Source organism: Betta splendens, chromosome 6 (genome assembly GCF_900634795.4).
Source record: "Betta splendens chromosome 6, fBetSpl5.4, whole genome shotgun sequence".
Taxonomy (NCBI): domain Eukaryota; kingdom Metazoa; phylum Chordata; class Actinopteri; order Anabantiformes; family Osphronemidae; genus Betta; species Betta splendens.
In genome coordinates, this window is record NC_040886.2 from 5,054,852 (window position 1) to 5,071,195 (window position 16,344).

The following is a 16,344-nucleotide window of genomic DNA, read 5'->3' on the forward strand; positions in this document are numbered from 1 at the left end:
CGTAGTTCCTGCCGACCTCCAGGAGGGGGTCGCTCCCGTCGTAGTTCCTGCCGACCTCCAGGAGGGGGTCGCTCCCGTCGTAGTTCCTGCCGACCTCCAGGAGGGGGTCGCTCCCGTCGTAGTTCCTGCCGACCTCCAGGAGGGGGTCGCTCCCGTCGTAGTTCCTGCCGACCTCCAGGAGGGGGTCGCTCCCGTCGTAGTTCCTGCGACCTCCAGGAGGGGGTCGCTCCCGTCGTAGTTCCTGCCGACCTCCAGGAGGGGGTCGCTCCCGTCGTAGTTCCTGCCGACCTCCAGGAGGGGGTCGCTCCCGTCGTAGTTCCTGCCGACCTCCAGGAGGGGGTCGCTCCCGTCGTAGTTCCTGCCGACCTCCAGGAGGGGGTCGCTCCCGTCGTAGTTCCTGCCGACCTCCAGGAGGGGGTCGCTCCCGTCGCAGCTCTCGCCGCACCTGCATCGGTTCCTGGCGGTCCGGCTCCGGCCGCATCGGCATCGGTTCCTGGCGGTCCGGCGCTGACCGCATCTGCTTCGGTTCCTGTCTCTCGTCGCGGTGGTCCAAGGAGGACGCCGTTGGTCCCTGCCTCGTCCTTGTCTCGGCCGCCGGACTGGTGGTCTTGCCCTCGGCGCCTCCTGCTGTCCGGATGGCGCTGCCTCCTGCGGCGACGTCCGCCTCGACTCCTCAGCCCATTGGATCAGCGTCCGCCTGGAGGACGTTGCCATTCAGGGTGGCCCCCGGGGACATCGGTCCAGCCCAAGGGCACTAAGAGTGCCACCCTGGCTCAGCGGCTGCTGGGCAGGGTCTCGCCACGCCATCACCCTCCGTGAGGGAATCCCTGAACTTCATGTTTTTCCTGGTCATGGACCTTTGTAGTGTATGTGGACTCTTGTTTTGGCCCTCCCCCGGTCCTCCCTCCACCCACCCTGCTCATGTACCTTGAGGGGTAGGGATTCGGTCCCTCCGCCTGGGACCACCCTCCGCCGCCCCATGTTTCACGCCATGTCCTGTGTAACACTACTTCCTGTTTTATTTTGGTAGTCTCCTGGTTTCTGTTCCTGCTTTAGCTTTACTTCCGGTTTTTGTCTTGTCACAGCTGTCCCTGCTCCACCTGATCGTTATCCTCACCTGCACTGTATCAGTTAATTACTCATCTGTGTATTTAGTCACCTCCTGTTCCCGTAGTCACTTGCCAGATTGTTGAGTTGAGTATGAGTTGAGCGTCCCTAGTTTCCTGAGTTCCCTGAGTGTTCGTGTTCTCGTGTCTTATTCCTGTTTGCACCGTGTATCCTGCCCGACCCTGGATTATCTACTAACCGTGAGTTTTTGCCTGTTCCCTGCCTGTACTTTTGCCGAGCCTTTTTGTGTTTGACCTGGACCGTCTGACCGTGCCTTAAGAAATAAATCTCGTTTTGATTGTAACCCTGCCTTCGTGCTGTGCATGTGGGTCCGCCGTCTGCCCGAGTCCCTGACAGTGGTTTAAAACAAAGCCTGCAAATACAGGCTTTGAAAAAGAAGCCATTATTAATGTGATTTGTAGTAAAGCTACGTCCATGAATGAAATTTTCCTCTATTAGCCAAAGCTGCTGAGGCCAGTAAAGAACAAATCACAGCTGGTTCTGGTCCCAATCACCCCAGAGACTCTGGTCCGACCCTCATGAAACCCAACCTAAAACAAAATTAGCCCTAAGCTGCTCACAGCAGAATCAATAAGAGAAGCAACGTCATGGTAACTCAGCAACATTCACGGGTAGAAGACGTAGTTCACCAGTGGACGCAGGTTAGGGCAAAGTGGAGCCGACAAGGAAATTACTGCACAAAGCAGGTTTGTAACTTTTCACAACACAAAATGCAACTGTACAGGATCGTATTCAACCAAGCAGGCCTCATTTTAACGGTAATGAGGAGTGAGACCCAGAGGGAGCGTAATGGCATCGACCTCTGACCTGTGCTCACACACTCACACGATGGCAGAGCTGCTGAAGCCGACAACCTGGGGCCCAGTGCCTTGCCCGAGGACACACTGGCACCGATCCTGATTGATACCTCTGCCTCTGCAGACATGGATCTATTTTACCAGCACACACTTAACATGTGGAGGCAGCGGAAGCTCAGGTGTAATTGATAACAAGGACAATGGCTGCTGCTTCACGTCCTACTCCTGGTCAGGTAGCAGACGACACGACGTTCGCCCTCATCCAGGACTGGATCCAGCAACAACAACAACAAGCAACAACAGTATTACAGCACGCGGTCCAGAAATCATTTATTCTAAACACCACAGTATTTATGATTTCTATACTCTACTGCTAGAAACGCTGCTTTTTTGCCTCTCAGCAGATAAAAAGCAGAAGTAACGTCCTTGCTTTGCTGAATCACTGGGAACACTGGGGACACTGGTGGACCAGCCCCCCCAGCTGCCTGTAGAGCCCGTTAGAACAGTGAAAGGGGCTGCGTGTCGTGCACGTGCGCGCCTTGTCACCACGTGGTGTCATATACATGAATTTTGCCACTAGAGGACGCACCGTTTTCAGTCGCATTCATTGTCAGGATGGCTGAGCGGTCCAAGGGGCTGCGTTCAGATCGCAATCTACTCTGGAGGCCAGGGTTCAAATCCCATTTCTCACATGTTGCTTTTGAAATCTTTGTTATATCCAAATGAATCGTTAAATTTCAGAGTTCCGTGTCTAAGATGTCAGAATAGTTCCGACATTAATACAGATTTTTAAGGTTTATTTACTAAGATTGTCAAGTAGAATCAAGAGTTAAGCAAAACAGACTTTATTGACTCGGGTGAAGCGAGAGGCTGAGCTGTCAACTGATCACCACCTGGTGGTGAGTAGGATCCGCTGGCAGGGAAGGAGGCTGGAACAACTTGGCAGGCCCAAACGTATCTTGAGGGTCTGTTGGGAACGTCTGGCTGAACCCTCTTTCAGACGGACTTCCAGGGGAGCTTCGACCTGATTTCGAGGGAGGTTGGAGACATAGAGTCCAAGTGGACCATGTTCTCCGCCTCCTCCATTGTCCAGTGCTGCGTTTAGGTCGCAGTCTACCTTGGAGGCGTGGGTTCGAATCCCACTTCTGACATGTTAGTTTTGGATTCTTTGTTATATCCGAATAAATCGATGATAAAAATTATGTAAAAGGTTTAGTGTCTAAGAAGATGTAAGAATAGTTCAGACATTAATACAGTTTTTTTAGTTTTATTTAGTAAGATTGTCCAGTAGAATCAGTAGTTAAGCAAAACAGACTTTATTGACTCAGTTCATGAGGACACAGATTAATTATAGGAGCTTCACGCCTGCCTGCATGTTAAATACGTCATCATACGTCATAACAGAGACATCCAAATAAATACCAGATAGACACAACTAATGCAGATGAAGTGAGCAGACACAAAAGCTGCAGAAGGTCATGGATCGAAGCATCGCTACAAGAGAAACGTACTGTTTCAGGTTACGGTATTTAATTAAAGTATCAAACACATAAAACAAATAATGTTAGAGTAAATAAAATTCTTTCTAATTAAACAATAGTTTTTGACAACATTGTTTGGAAGAAAAATAAATGTAATAAAACTTCATATTCTGTTTATATCCTAGTGCATCGTGCTTGTGACTCATTGACACCACGAGTGTTTGATTTATTTTAGATTTGCAGCTTCTTTCACTCTGGTGACGTCCTGTGATGTCTGGCGATGGATCATTGATTTCTTCATTTCTGGTCACCTTCACCCCTGTTCTGTGGAAGCTGCTGGTGCTGCCCACTCCCACAGGGCGTCAATCACTGGTTGCTGTGGTTTCCACCCTGTCCTGTTGCTCAGTACCAGTGGATCTAGTTTTTGGAATATTCCACATCTATCTGCCTCTGTTTACTTCTTCCTTTGTCAGATTCAGTGAAGTCTTTAAGAAAGACTCGAACAGACGTTCATGGTTTAGCACCTGTTGCTGTGTCCCTGTTTCTAACATACACTAGGTGTAATCACACATTCATCTCTCTGTAAAGGGAACATGCTAACTACACAGCTAACTGTAATTTAGGAGAGATTATATGGTTGTGTTTTAATAAATAGAAAACTGTTTGATAAAATGTTACTTCCTTCTTATTTCTGCTAAGAAAATAAAAACCATATCAAAATAGTAGAACTTTAAGCTGTACAATCCTTCCGCTGCTTCGGCCTGAGGCGTGTGCAGGGGAGCGCTTCAGCCGAGTCCTCAGGAGTAGAACTTGCTGTTGTTTACCTTCTTTTCTTTAGTCCTGGAGCATGAGAAAGGAATAGAGGCATTGGTCATTTGGTCAAGTGGAGACGGCTCCATGTGCTGGGACGCTCACCTGTGTTTCTCACTGGTGCTGTACTCCCTGCTGAGCGGATTGGGCTGGCGAGGGAGGCTGGAGCTCTGAATGTTGGCGTGAGTGTCGTACAGGAAGGGCTCGCTGCTCACCTCCGCCTGCTTCTTCCTCAGCTGGCTGGAAGACGAGTAGAGCTCCTCCTCCGCTTTCTGAAAGAGCCGCGCAATCACACACACCGAGTTCACACTCGCACCCTGTGAAAATCAGTTGAAGGCCTGTTCCAGCACAGTGTGTGCAGCTGTTCTCACCCCTGCTTGCTGCACGCTGATGTAAACCAGCAGCGAGGCCAACTCAAGGTCTTCGTTGTAGCCGTTCTTCAGAGGCACCGAGCGGTAACCTGTGGTTAAAACAACATTTGGTTTGATGTGCTGAAGCTTTAAAATCAACAGCAGGTAAACTAAATACTAGATCTAGAGGCTGCCCGACGTTAGTCAGTTCAAATACTTGCTGGAGGGCATAGGCGCTTTCTGTTTGTTTTAGTGTTGTGTTAACCTACTCTATCAATCAATAAGCGAATCAGTTTTCATTCTCTGGAGGCGATGGCAGGATGAGCAGCGGCTGGGAGCTCTGTGCTGCGTGTGGCCCTACCTGAGCGGAGGCCTTTGACAGGAAACGTAGCCTGAGCCAGGAAGTTGGGGTCAGAGAACATGTCCTCCTCGTTGACCACGAAGCGCAAGAAGCTCAGCTCGGGCTCGAACACAGTGAGGACGACGGGCTCCGACGGGGCTTTCCACACCGGGTTCAGACCGTTGTCACCTGCGGTGGACAGGACGGAGGCTCAGTTAATGCTGCCGTGACCCACCAACAGGAAACACCCCCCGTCACACAGCCACCGCCTCTGTCCCCTGTTTGATCTCCAGATTCCCTCCCCCTACGCTTACGATAGACGATGGTCTTGAATTTGTCCTCAGTGTGTCCACACAGCTCGATCTCAACAAACGGACTGGCGATGCTGCGGCCGGGCTTGGGCAGGTGTCTGGCAGCGATGACCTGGTGAGGACCAACACGCCTGCGTCAGAACGCTGCTCTTCACGCGGCATCGCGAACACAACACGCACACGTACCCTGACTGCTATGCTGAACTTGACCTTCTTCTTCTCCTGGTTGGGGTCGTAGCTATCAGAGCGCATGAACTCTGGCTGCAGCACGTAGCCTGTGCATCCGTTGAGGCCGAAGAGGGCGCTGTTCAGCTGGGTGTATTTATCTGCGTGGACACACACCTGGTTCATTAACTCCTAACATTTAACATTTTACATTTAGATCACAGTGGGGGCAAAGGCACTCCGTTCATACCTGCAGTCTGGAAGTTGAGGGCCACCATGTGACAGCCCAGCGCCCACAGTGGGTAGGGGTCGTAGTTGGACGACTCCACGCGCTGGCCTTTGGGGTAAACGCGGCTCAGAGCCTGGCGGTTGTACTGCACAAATTCCCTGGTGCGGTTCTTCCCTGGAGTCTTGTTCTCCACAAAGGAGCGGATCTCTTTGTAGGTGTAGGAGTCTGTAGAAGGAGCCAAACAAGCTGTCAGTGACACGGTGGTGGTAACACTGGCCTCACCCTTCCCACACTCCACCACAGTAGCACTGACTCTATGTGATCACACAGCCTATATACAAACAGGTAATCGGAGCCCGCTCGCTAGACGGTCACATCCTGTTTAAGACTCTCAAACGCTGAATTACTGAAAACAGGTGGGAGGCAACGCTCTAGCGTGTGACTGTGTGTCTCCAACACAGGACAAGAGACACGTCTAAGAGCAGCAGTGGTTCAGCGCGTTTACCGAAGCGGTCCTTCTCTTTGCTGCGCGGTATGCAGTAAACCACCAGGTCTGACATCTCCATGGCGACCTCGGCCTTCTTCTCCACTTCCCACTTCTGTCTGATCTGAGGTTGGACATGAAAGGCATCCTGTTAGCAGACGCTCTGCGGTTCCCTCCGTTCTACGCATGAAGCCCTCGCTACCATCTGCTCTTCGTTGTACTGCCTGCTCATCTGCATCTGCGCGATGTCCCACGCCACCTGGTACCATTCAAAGAGCTCCTCCACGGAGTCGGCCGCCAGGTCGAACTGCAGACTGTCCTGGTCCATGTCCTGCAGGGTCAGAACGTGGGCCTTCCCGTTCTTGCCATTTTTCACTGTAGCGAGGAGGCAGAGGAACACAGAGTAAGCGTCTGGGTCGGGTGCTTATTGAAGCGATGGGGACCGCCCGGCACACACTCACAGTTCTGGATGTTGCAGTTGGAGATCTCCACCACACCTTTGCACAGTTCGCCCAGCGGGTTGTCTTCCATGTCCTACACACACATTGTGAGATTACCACCAGACAAACTCATACTGACAGCAGATCCAGTAAAGTCCAAGCCTCACCTCTGCCATGGCGTTCTCCTGGGAGGCGTTGGACACTTCCTCTACATAATTAGAAGGGAAGAAGAGCTGCAGCTTCCCGCCGTGGTCGCCTTTCCACCTGTATCGAGTAAAGTTGTGGGACAAAACGTGAGCAGGAGGCCACCGAACCCCAGCAGCACCAGACTGTCACTCAGAGTCCCACCCACCATCCACTGTTCTCCCTGGACACGTTGTGGATCAGTGCCCCTTTGCCAAAGCTGAGCTCATCCGGCCTCGTCGCCTGGAAGCTGTACAAAGCTTTGACTGTGCTTTGAGGCTAAGGGAGACAAACTTAATCAGACGTGTCTTGATCAATAAAAGCTGAGCAGGAAAGAAAAGGTTCACCCACCAGTGGTGCTTCGATTTCGTTGGGTTGTACGTAGGTCTTCACGTCGTACAGAGACGCACAGTCCTTCATCTGTGTAGCATGAAGCACATCATCAGACGATGATGTCATAATTATAGTAGTGCTACAGTTCAATGCTTCTACAGCTGTGGTCCCCTCACATCTGTGAACATATACAGCATGTGTTCCCCAGGGTTTCTGGGCTACAATCAGAGACTTGAGTTCTCTCTAGATGTTCATGACAGACATGCTGTGTTCAGCCGTGGCCCATCCCTTGTGTTAACCCCTGCAGCCACTCACTGTGCTGAAGCGCTCCACCAGCTCCGGGGTGACCGGGTAGCGAAGCTTGATCTTGCGATATAGCGGCTTCTTCCTGAAATAGTTCACCAGCTCCACAAGGCTCTGGAACTCCGTGGTGGTGCCCAGCAGGTACAAGTTGCCCTCCTTCTGGATCCGGCAGTGTTTCACCTTTCCGTCTCCTCTGCAACGCACAAGACTCAGCTAGGACCCAGTGCAGTGGAAGAGCCCAAGGAAGGAGAAGCCGGGAGGCGACACTGCACCTGAACGTGATGGCGAAGGAGTCTGGTTCTCCCTCCCGCTGTCGGATGAGGAAAGCTCCGTCTCTGGGGATCCTCAGCAGATAGTCCTCAGCCTGGCCTCGGCTCAGGTTACTGTAGAACCACCTGCACAGCACACACATACACACGTGTGTGAGGGAGAAGAACCAAGTGCAGCACAAGTCTTGGTCCTGACTCCAGTATGAGACTCAGCCTGAGCTGGGTGCTTCAGGTCCTGGCCTGACCTACAGAGCTGAAGCTTAGCAGCATAAAGGACGAACCCTTCTTTCAGGTGTGGGTTGGGCTGCGGTACGGCGTCAGTGAGCCGCAGGTCGAAGTCGTGGCAGCGCAGCGGGTTTTCTTTGTAGTGCTGGATCAGGGAGTACACGCTGGGAAAGTGCAGGTTCGGTGTCAGGTAGAAGTAATTGTGTCCTCCCTCTGAGCCCGAACGAATACGACAGTGCTGGACTCTCCCACCGCGCCTGAAGTGCACATGGAAGACATGCTTACACAACAGAGTAACACAAAGAGGAGCTTGTGTGTTTTGCTTTAATCCCATTGTCTTTACCTGAACCTTCGTACACCACACTCCAACATTACTTACTTTTATGGACCAGCACCGTCACATTAAACTCTACAGGCCCTAACTGGTTTGATGATAAGATCAAGAAACAGGAAGCTGTACCAGAAGGAGAGCGTGAAGTCTGTCACATAGGTGCCACTTTGTCGCACCAAGAAGGTGCCATCTCTTCCCCCTGTTTCTGAGCAATATTCCTGGATCAGCCTCTCGGCCATCGTCCTGCCCTCTGTCATACAGTCATGAAACCACAGCTCTGAACGGTGCAGGTCCTGGTACTGGCAAACAACCACAGTGGTTCAAAGCATGACTGTTTGTCTGAGGATAACTCACCTTTAGACATTATGGCATTATGTGATTTGATTTAAATCATTAAAACACAACATGCTAAAAGCTTGTTTACCTTCCTGGGATCTTCATCCTGCTCGTCGTCCTCTTCTGCATAGTACAGCTTGTCATCACGGATCACACAATAGTGCTTGTTCCACCGCTGAGGAAGAAATTTTCATAGTTTAAGTTCATGTACTACCGACCTGCTCATTGAAGGATTAATATTAAACCAGAAAACTGCAATGACACTAGCTGCCTTATACTTTGGAGTCAATGGATGGATAGATGAGTAAATGGATGGATGGATGGATGGATGGATGGATGGATGGATGGATGGATGGATGGATGGATGGATGGATGGATGGATGGATGGATGGATGGATGGATGAGTAAATGGATGGATGGATGAACCCACCTGGTCCACAGGATCCCAGATCTCCAGATCTCCCTGCTTCTGCCCCTTCCTCAGGTCTTTAGTCATTCCTCCGCCCTCCACACTGAGCTTCTTGTGCTGCATTAAGACAAGAAGAAAAAAACTATATAACACAAACACACACACACACACACACACACACACACACACACACACACACACACACACACACACACACACACACACTGTACCTTGAGTATGATCTTGCCCCTGAGCTGTGTGGGTGAAGGCAGCTGTCCAGCCATCTGCTCCACAGGTTCAATCAGCAGTTTGCTTCCAAACACTTCCCTAAAGATTCGAGCCATCTGACGCTGCTGCTCTATGGAGCAATGCTCCTCTATGGACAGGATGACTGGGTACCTATAAGACAAGCAAAGTAAACAAGATGCTGTATAGACAGGATGAGCTCACCACAGACAGGAAAGAACAAAAAACCTACTCTGAGGTGACAAAAGCATGGTCGTTTATTGCCTTGACCACATCCTCAAACTTGATCTTGGTGGTTCTCGTCCATCCGTGGTAGATGATTGGCTCCCCGGGGCCTTCCCAGCAGTCCACTAGATGAAAGAACAGGTTTGATCAAGTCGACTTCATGCAAACAGGTCAGGAATTCCCCAGCCACCAGCAGCAACTGTCCAACGCTCACACATATTTGGGGCCTGGTGATCGACACTGTTAGTTTGGCACTGCGCTCTCCCTCGGCTTGAGGTTATTTCATCTTGACTCACCCAGATCTGGAGCTGGTCGCCATTGTGCAACACATAAACACAAACACTGATAGGAGGCTGTTCTTGTTTCTTGGTAAGTGATTGTTTGAGGAGGAACACTCGCTGAGTTTCAGCAGAGGCAGTAGCTGGAGGGAGCACAGACGACGCGATGGCAACAGTACTGGACATATTTGGTCATGTTCCTGTTCCTCATTTAATTAACTCATTCTCAGCACCTGTAGGTTGAAGTGTTTCAGTCTAACCCTGAACTCTGACCCTGGATTTTTTGGGCTTTTATTCTGATCAACCCTTGTTGTCTTTCCTACCCAAGAACTGAGCCCTTCTCTATGCTGGAGGGAGGTGGCTGAATGGAGCAGCCCAGGCAGGGCTTGGACGTTCGGCTCAGCTTTACTCACGTCTGCCCCTGCTGATCACTTTACTTTTGAAGAGGCTCAGCAACAGTGTTTCATACTTACGCTCTACGCAGCGGCATCCTAGACGCAGGCAGCGCACGTAGGCCTCTGTCGATGACTCGCTGCGAATCTGATCCCCCGTCAGGTAACTGGAACATCACCACGCACACATCATAAGGAAATACTGGCACCGCCTGGTACCACCAGGATCCATAATACCTAACTAATACCCTGTAAATAAGTGACTAATGCTTTGCAGCGTAGCTTCCTGCTGCTACATCAAAGGATGAGATTACGGGATGCTCACGTGTTGTGTGAGGAGCTGATCCAGTAATGAGACAGGGGATTGTTCATGTCCAGGGGACTGATGTCTGAGACCCGCTGGTCCCACACTGAGTTCTCTTTAGAGAAGAGGAAACTCAGGAACTAGAGGAGGAGGAGGATTTGAAATGAGCAACACATGAACAGGTTCCGGTTTCAGGTAGGTAGGAGGTAAATTTTTCATACACTCAACTCATAACTGGAAGTTCCTACTTTATATTCATTCAAATCAAATTCTTCCCACAGAGCAGCACGCTGTACCTCGCTGACGGTGAACTCCGGGTCGTTGGTTTTCCTCATGGTGTCATCGATAAAGGTGGTCATCAGTTCTCGGACCTGGTTCAGATCGCTGGCCCACAATTCCTGAGCGATGGAGGCAGAGAGCAACAGATTGTAGCCATAAATAAAACTTGTGGTTTAGGTGGTGGTTTAGGATGTTTCAATAATGTTACATTGAAATTCCAAAAAATAATATATTAATAGCCAGAATAAATACATCACACGCAAATTAACAAAGGGAAATAGATCAATAGACGGATAGAAACGGCAGCTATGCAAAGTCTGCTCCGGTGACGCATACCTGCTGCTGGTAGATGAGGAACCTTTGAAAGTCGTGGAGCAGAACTGCAGAGGCATCGGGTTTGTCGGTGTTGCTGCACAAACAGAGAGCAGTCTTCTCATTTCTGTCAGCTCAGTGAGACGCAAGGATGGAGGAAGAGGACAAAGGCAACAAACTCACTCACCCCAGGATAAAGGCACACGATTCCTTCTTGAACTCATCCAGGATCTGAGAGAAAAGGCAACGTGAGCGACACCCTGCCAAACGCGACGTCACCTCACGCCGACCCGTTCACACTCACCTCGTTCTGTTCGAACATTATAAGGTTGTACAGTTTGTGAAACTGCTCAAAGTCCAGTCGATCCTTCTTTGCTCCCACTTCCTGTAAGAACACAAAGCGCGTTGACCCACCTACAGCAAACTGGACCCTCACGTAGCTTACGTGGGTTCTCCTAAATCACCAGTTTCACTACACATCATTATCTCCTGCCCAGGTCTCCAGCTCCACTTCCTGCTCTGCCCATATTTGGTCTGGAGGCTGACCTTGTGTTTAGTCTTCATGCATCCAGCTCTGGTCACCTTCACTGTGAACTGACTGACTATGGAGCTAATTGTTCCACTTTAAGAAGAAATCTGCCTTAAAGTGGCCTCAGTGACATCTACAGGACCAACACCGTGGAAGCCATGAACAGCTCAGTGACTAAAATGTTTATGGTAATTCAATAAAATACAACCTACTTAATAAAGTCATGTCTCGACATTCAGTGTGAGAAGAAAGATCAAACCTGAAATTTATCTTTGAGGGCACGAGAGCTGGGAGCTTTGTAGTTGATCAGAGGAAGCAGAGCCTTCAGCTCCTTCAGGGAGATGCTACAAAGGAAGCGGAGCATGAATCAGCTGTCGTCCTGCTCCGCTGCTGCATCAGTCTGACCACACGATATGGGCCTGATATGCGGTTGATTTACACACTGGCCAGTGTGAACAGCCACCAACAGACTTGGACAATAACGCATCATTTCTCAGGAACAAGAACTGACTCCAGCTGCTTGTTACAATAAAGTACAGTTTCAGGAAACAAATGCACTTTAACATAACAGGATCTCATGAAGGATGGATCAACTGAGATCCGTTGAGCAACAACCTGGGAACATAAGTCAGTACCTGTTGGTCTTGGTCTGGTTGACGGAGTACATCTGCTTCCTCAGCCAGCTGTGGAGAGAGCAGAGGTCAGAGGTGGTCATCACTGAGGACTGTGTGTGTGTGTGTGTGTGTGTGTGTGTGTGTGTGTGTGTGTGTGTGTGTGTGTGTGTGTGTGTGTGTGTGTGTGTGTGTGTGTGTGTGTTTGCACCTCTCGATGAGAACGGGAGTGGAGGCCATCAGTGTCTCCTGCCTCAGCAGCTCCAGTCCAATCAGCCATTTCTGAGCCTCGTCCACAGTATCAGCTGGACAAGGAGCAAAAGGAGCAGAACAGACAGTGACTCATCTGTCTGTGGGTCAGTGGTCTGCACCACAGACGGCAACGTGGCGGCTTACCTCCAAGACTGAGGCTGCTGAGCACAAATTGCGACCCGTAGAAGATGGTGAAGCAGGTGTTGTCGTCGTGTCTGTCCTTGCCGTCCTTAAAGCGCTCAAAGTCCTTGGCGTTCCTCCCGGCGCGGATCTCTCTGATTTCACACAGGTCCACTGAAACAGAGCGCCAACAACACGCTGCTCTTTAGAAGGAACACGGAGGCTTTGCACTTTCACAGCTGCTCCTGACACACTGCAACCAGCAGGTCACTCGTCGCGTCCTGAAGGACCCCAGGGCTCAGCTGGAGAGCAGCGCGTCTAGAGCACTCTGGCTGTGAGACGGTGCGCTCTGACAGAGTGTGCTGTGCAGAGCGCCTCCGTCCGGTTCCTAATCCTCTGTGTGTGACCCATACTCACAGACGCCGTCGGTCCGGTCTGCGGTGCGCGTCCACGCCACCTGCCGGGTCTCCAATATGACCTGGACCGTCAGCCTCTCGGCCTTCTGGCGGAACACCGTCATGACCACGCCCATCTCCAGGTCCCGCTTGATCAGAATCTTCTTGTACTCTGTCATCTCGCCCTGCGGCGCCGCCTGAGCCATCTGTGGGGGGAAGCACAGGCCCGCGTTCAACCGACCAGGTGGTGTGTGCAGATTTGGCTTCTAGCAGCGCATCTTGTGGGCAGGAGGGTCGCTGCAGCGTCAGTCGCATCCTCCACCCGCTTCTGGACCCTTGTCTGGTCACACACCGCTGCCACCAGCGCTCCTCATGTTCTACCCCTGCCTTGCAGCCTTGTCCTCACTGACTGACTACTGCCACTACTGCCTGTTGCACAAACTGCTAGAATCTTTTGACACCCTGCTCTGTCATGGCCCCAGCTAAGCCTCTTCCTGTCACATACTTATGGGTCCTGCTCAGCCTGTCGTTCTGCTCCAGGAACTGATTAGTCAGTGTTTACTGTAAATATTCCCCTTGGCCTCATTTAATGCAGCTGCTCAACAAGTCGGCACTGAAACATAAAGGCACCTGCTCGTCGCAGACCGCGCGTAAACACCAAAAAAGAGCAACACGGCATCAGAGGAAGGGTTAGCGGGACGCTGAACACACAAGGTCAGCGTGAGGCTCACACACACACACACACACACACACACACACACACACACACACACACACACACACACACACACACACACACACAGCGAAGCGCAGCAACATACTGTAATGGTGCCACAGACGTCACCGTCACATCTATTTGTGTTTCTGCCTCCTTTTGTTGTGTGTGGAATAAAAAGGGAAGTTAAATGCAAGCGTTTCATAATAATCATATCAATTAGCTGACTAATCAGGGAAAAACCACAAGGACTAGTAATAATACCGGCTACTGGACGGAAGCGTTGGTTACAGTGAGAGTTTCTGTTCACCGGGCAAACCTGGTCTCCTCAGACTTCAGATTCACCAACATTTATTGCTGATCTTCAGTCTGGATTAGATTTATGCATTAAATACAAAGATGGTCCCATTCAGCAGGTTCTAAATTCTGAGCTGATTTGGTCCACCCCACGTCTGCCGGTACGGGTGCGTGTCCTGACCTCTCCATCACCAGCTGCAGCAGTAATATGTTAGCAGCCTATGATAGAAATGACTAGAGCAGAGACATCTAGAGTGTGTACAGTAAGTAGAAAAGTAGAGTTTTTACTGTCATTAAACATGTCAAAGTACAAAGCAGCAAACTGAAAAGGAGCATTTACTCAACAATCCATCACCTGGCAGCTACAATTACTAATATTACTTTTATAAAATGACCAACAGTTAACACAACAACAACAACAAAACCTACAGGTGCCAGATAATACACAACTAAATACTGTCCACGCAGAAGATACTTTATACACTTATAATTAATGCTCTTATTTTGTAAACACCCGTCCGAGATGAATCTGTCACAGTCTCTACGTGGAAGTGGGACCATTCATTTGTCTTAACTCAGAACTACAGTAATAAATAATGACACACTATTACAGTGAAGTGACAGCATCCTGACATATGCTTGTTAAATGGCTCATTCTACTTAATGGATGACTAACCTGGGTATTTTAAGCTCAGTGCTGTGATTAGGTGGATCTAAGCGTAAGGTCTGTGTAGGAGGCTGAGCTGCTCTCTCTACTTTGGGAGTAGGTGCTGGACCTGGTCCACCACAACGCCTGGGATTTAACTTGCAAATGAGCCACAAAAGATGTAAAAACCAAACAGTAGCACAGTGGAAATAAAACCATGATGAACAAACAGCTACTGTCGACTGTTTTTCACACACTCTAACCTGGGACTAGATTCTTATCCATGAGTTTCATGAGATCAGCATCTCTGGATCAGTGCCGCTCGACGCAGGACGAGTTGTTCAGTAGAGAGATTCAGGTCAAACGTGCAGTAAGAAAGTCTGCTGTGTAGTTTATACGTGACAGACCAAAACCACGCTCCAGTGAGCTTCACCATGTGGTTTAAAACAAAGCCTGCAAATACAGGCTTTGAAAAGGAAGCCATTATTAATGTGATATGTAGTAAAGCTACGTCCATGAATGAAATTTTCCTCTATTAGCCAAAGCTGCTGAGGCCAGTAAAGAACAGATCACAGCTGGTTCTGGTCCCAATCAGCCCAGAGACTCTGGTCCGACGCTCATGAAACCCATCCTAAAACACGGAATTAGCCCTAAGCTTCTCACAGCAGAATCAATAAGAGAAGCATCGTCAGGGTAACTCAGCAACATTCACGGGTAGAGGACGTACTTCACCAGTGGACGCAGGTTAGGGCAAAGTGGAGCCGACAAGGAAATTATTTACTGCACAAAGCAGGTTTGTAACTTTCCACAACATAATATGCAACTGTACAGGATCGTATTCAACCAAGCAGGCCTCATTTTAACGGTAATGAGGAGTGAGACCCAGAGGGAGCGTAACGGCATCTACCTCTGACCTGTGCTCACACACGCACACATGGTGGCAGAGACAACCGGGGGATCAGTGCCTTGCCCGAGGACACACTGATTGATACCTCTGCCTCTGCAGACATGGATCTATTTTACCAACACAAACTTAACATGTGGCAGAGGAAGCTCAGGTGTAACTGATAACAGGGACAATGGTTGCCGCTTCACGTCCTGCTCCTGGTCAAGTAGCAGACGACTCGACGCTCCCCCTCATCCAGGACTGGATCCAGCAGCATCAGGACACACACCAAGTATTACAACACTCGGTCCAGACATCATTTATTCTAAACACCACAGTATGTTAGTACAAAAGCAGAACTAACGTCCTTGCTTTGCTGAATCACTGGGAACACTGGGGACACTGGCGGACCAGCCCCCCCCCCAGCTGACTCTGCCTGTAGATCCCGTTAGAACAGTGAAAGTCCACGGCGAAACGCGCGCGCGCACTTGTCGCGCTGAGCGCCGGGACTCGAGCTGGTTCCCGCTGATAAAGCGTAGCGCGCCGACACGTACCGCCGCACGTCGCCCTCGGCTCGGCAGCGTGACCCGCACGGGACCTGGACCGAATCGGAGCGGAGGAAGCGCGGACTTCCCCTCCGCGCAGCGCCGGACTCCGGCTGCCGCGCAACAGGTGCCACGGTTCGGGACTCACCTCGCAGGTCCAGTGGTTCCGTTCGACTCTGCACCGCTCCCACTCGTCTTCTACCGGACCATGACTGAACAGTTATGAAATGAAGCGGATGTAAAGTGTTGACAGGACGAGCAGCGGCACAACGGTCAGTTCCTCTCTGAGTGTACGAGGAAGTAAAAGTTCACTTGCATTAGAGGCACAAGGCCGGAAGCGAGGACGTATCTATGCAAAGCAGTGTACAGCGCGTTAACGCTGGTTCCC

General features: G+C 50.4%; 1 protein-coding gene across 1 annotated transcript; it reads right to left on the reverse strand.

Annotated features, from left to right (window-relative positions):
• Positions 1–3,176: 3,176 nt before the first annotated feature.
• Positions 3,177–16,264, reverse strand: LOC114857550 (1-phosphatidylinositol 4,5-bisphosphate phosphodiesterase gamma-2-like). The gene is made up of 33 exons (XM_029154130.3): positions 16,105–16,264; positions 12,890–13,073; positions 12,497–12,646; positions 12,312–12,405; positions 12,125–12,172; positions 11,749–11,833; positions 11,265–11,345; positions 11,148–11,191; positions 10,985–11,057; positions 10,666–10,767; positions 10,391–10,509; positions 10,147–10,232; positions 9,403–9,520; positions 9,155–9,323; positions 8,946–9,041; positions 8,604–8,690; positions 8,309–8,478; positions 7,905–8,105; positions 7,627–7,749; positions 7,367–7,547; positions 7,070–7,138; positions 6,888–6,997; positions 6,703–6,799; positions 6,557–6,629; positions 6,298–6,470; positions 6,117–6,219; positions 5,633–5,836; positions 5,404–5,543; positions 5,221–5,329; positions 4,928–5,095; positions 4,588–4,676; positions 4,322–4,488; positions 3,177–4,246 (listed from the first exon to the last, which is right to left on the reverse strand). Exons 2-33 carry the CDS (start codon positions 13,071–13,073, stop codon positions 4,204–4,206), a joined length of 3,756 nt encoding a protein of 1,251 aa, XP_029009963.1. The 5' UTR covers positions 16,105–16,264; the 3' UTR covers positions 3,177–4,203.
• Positions 16,265–16,344: the final 80 nt, after the last annotated feature.

Coding starts and splice junctions, on each gene's coding strand:
- LOC114857550 (XM_029154130.3), bottom strand. CDS start 13,073: ATGGCTCAGGCGGCGCCGCAGGGCGAGATGACAGAGTACAAGAAGATT. Junction 9,324..9,402: donor CATGCTTTTGTCACCTCAGA/GTAGGTTTTTTG, acceptor CTTGTCTTATAG/GTACCCAGTCATCCTGTCCA. Junction 7,750..7,904: donor AACCCACACCTGAAAGAAGG/GTTCGTCCTTTA, acceptor TGTGCTGTGCAG/GTGGTTCTACAGTAACCTGA.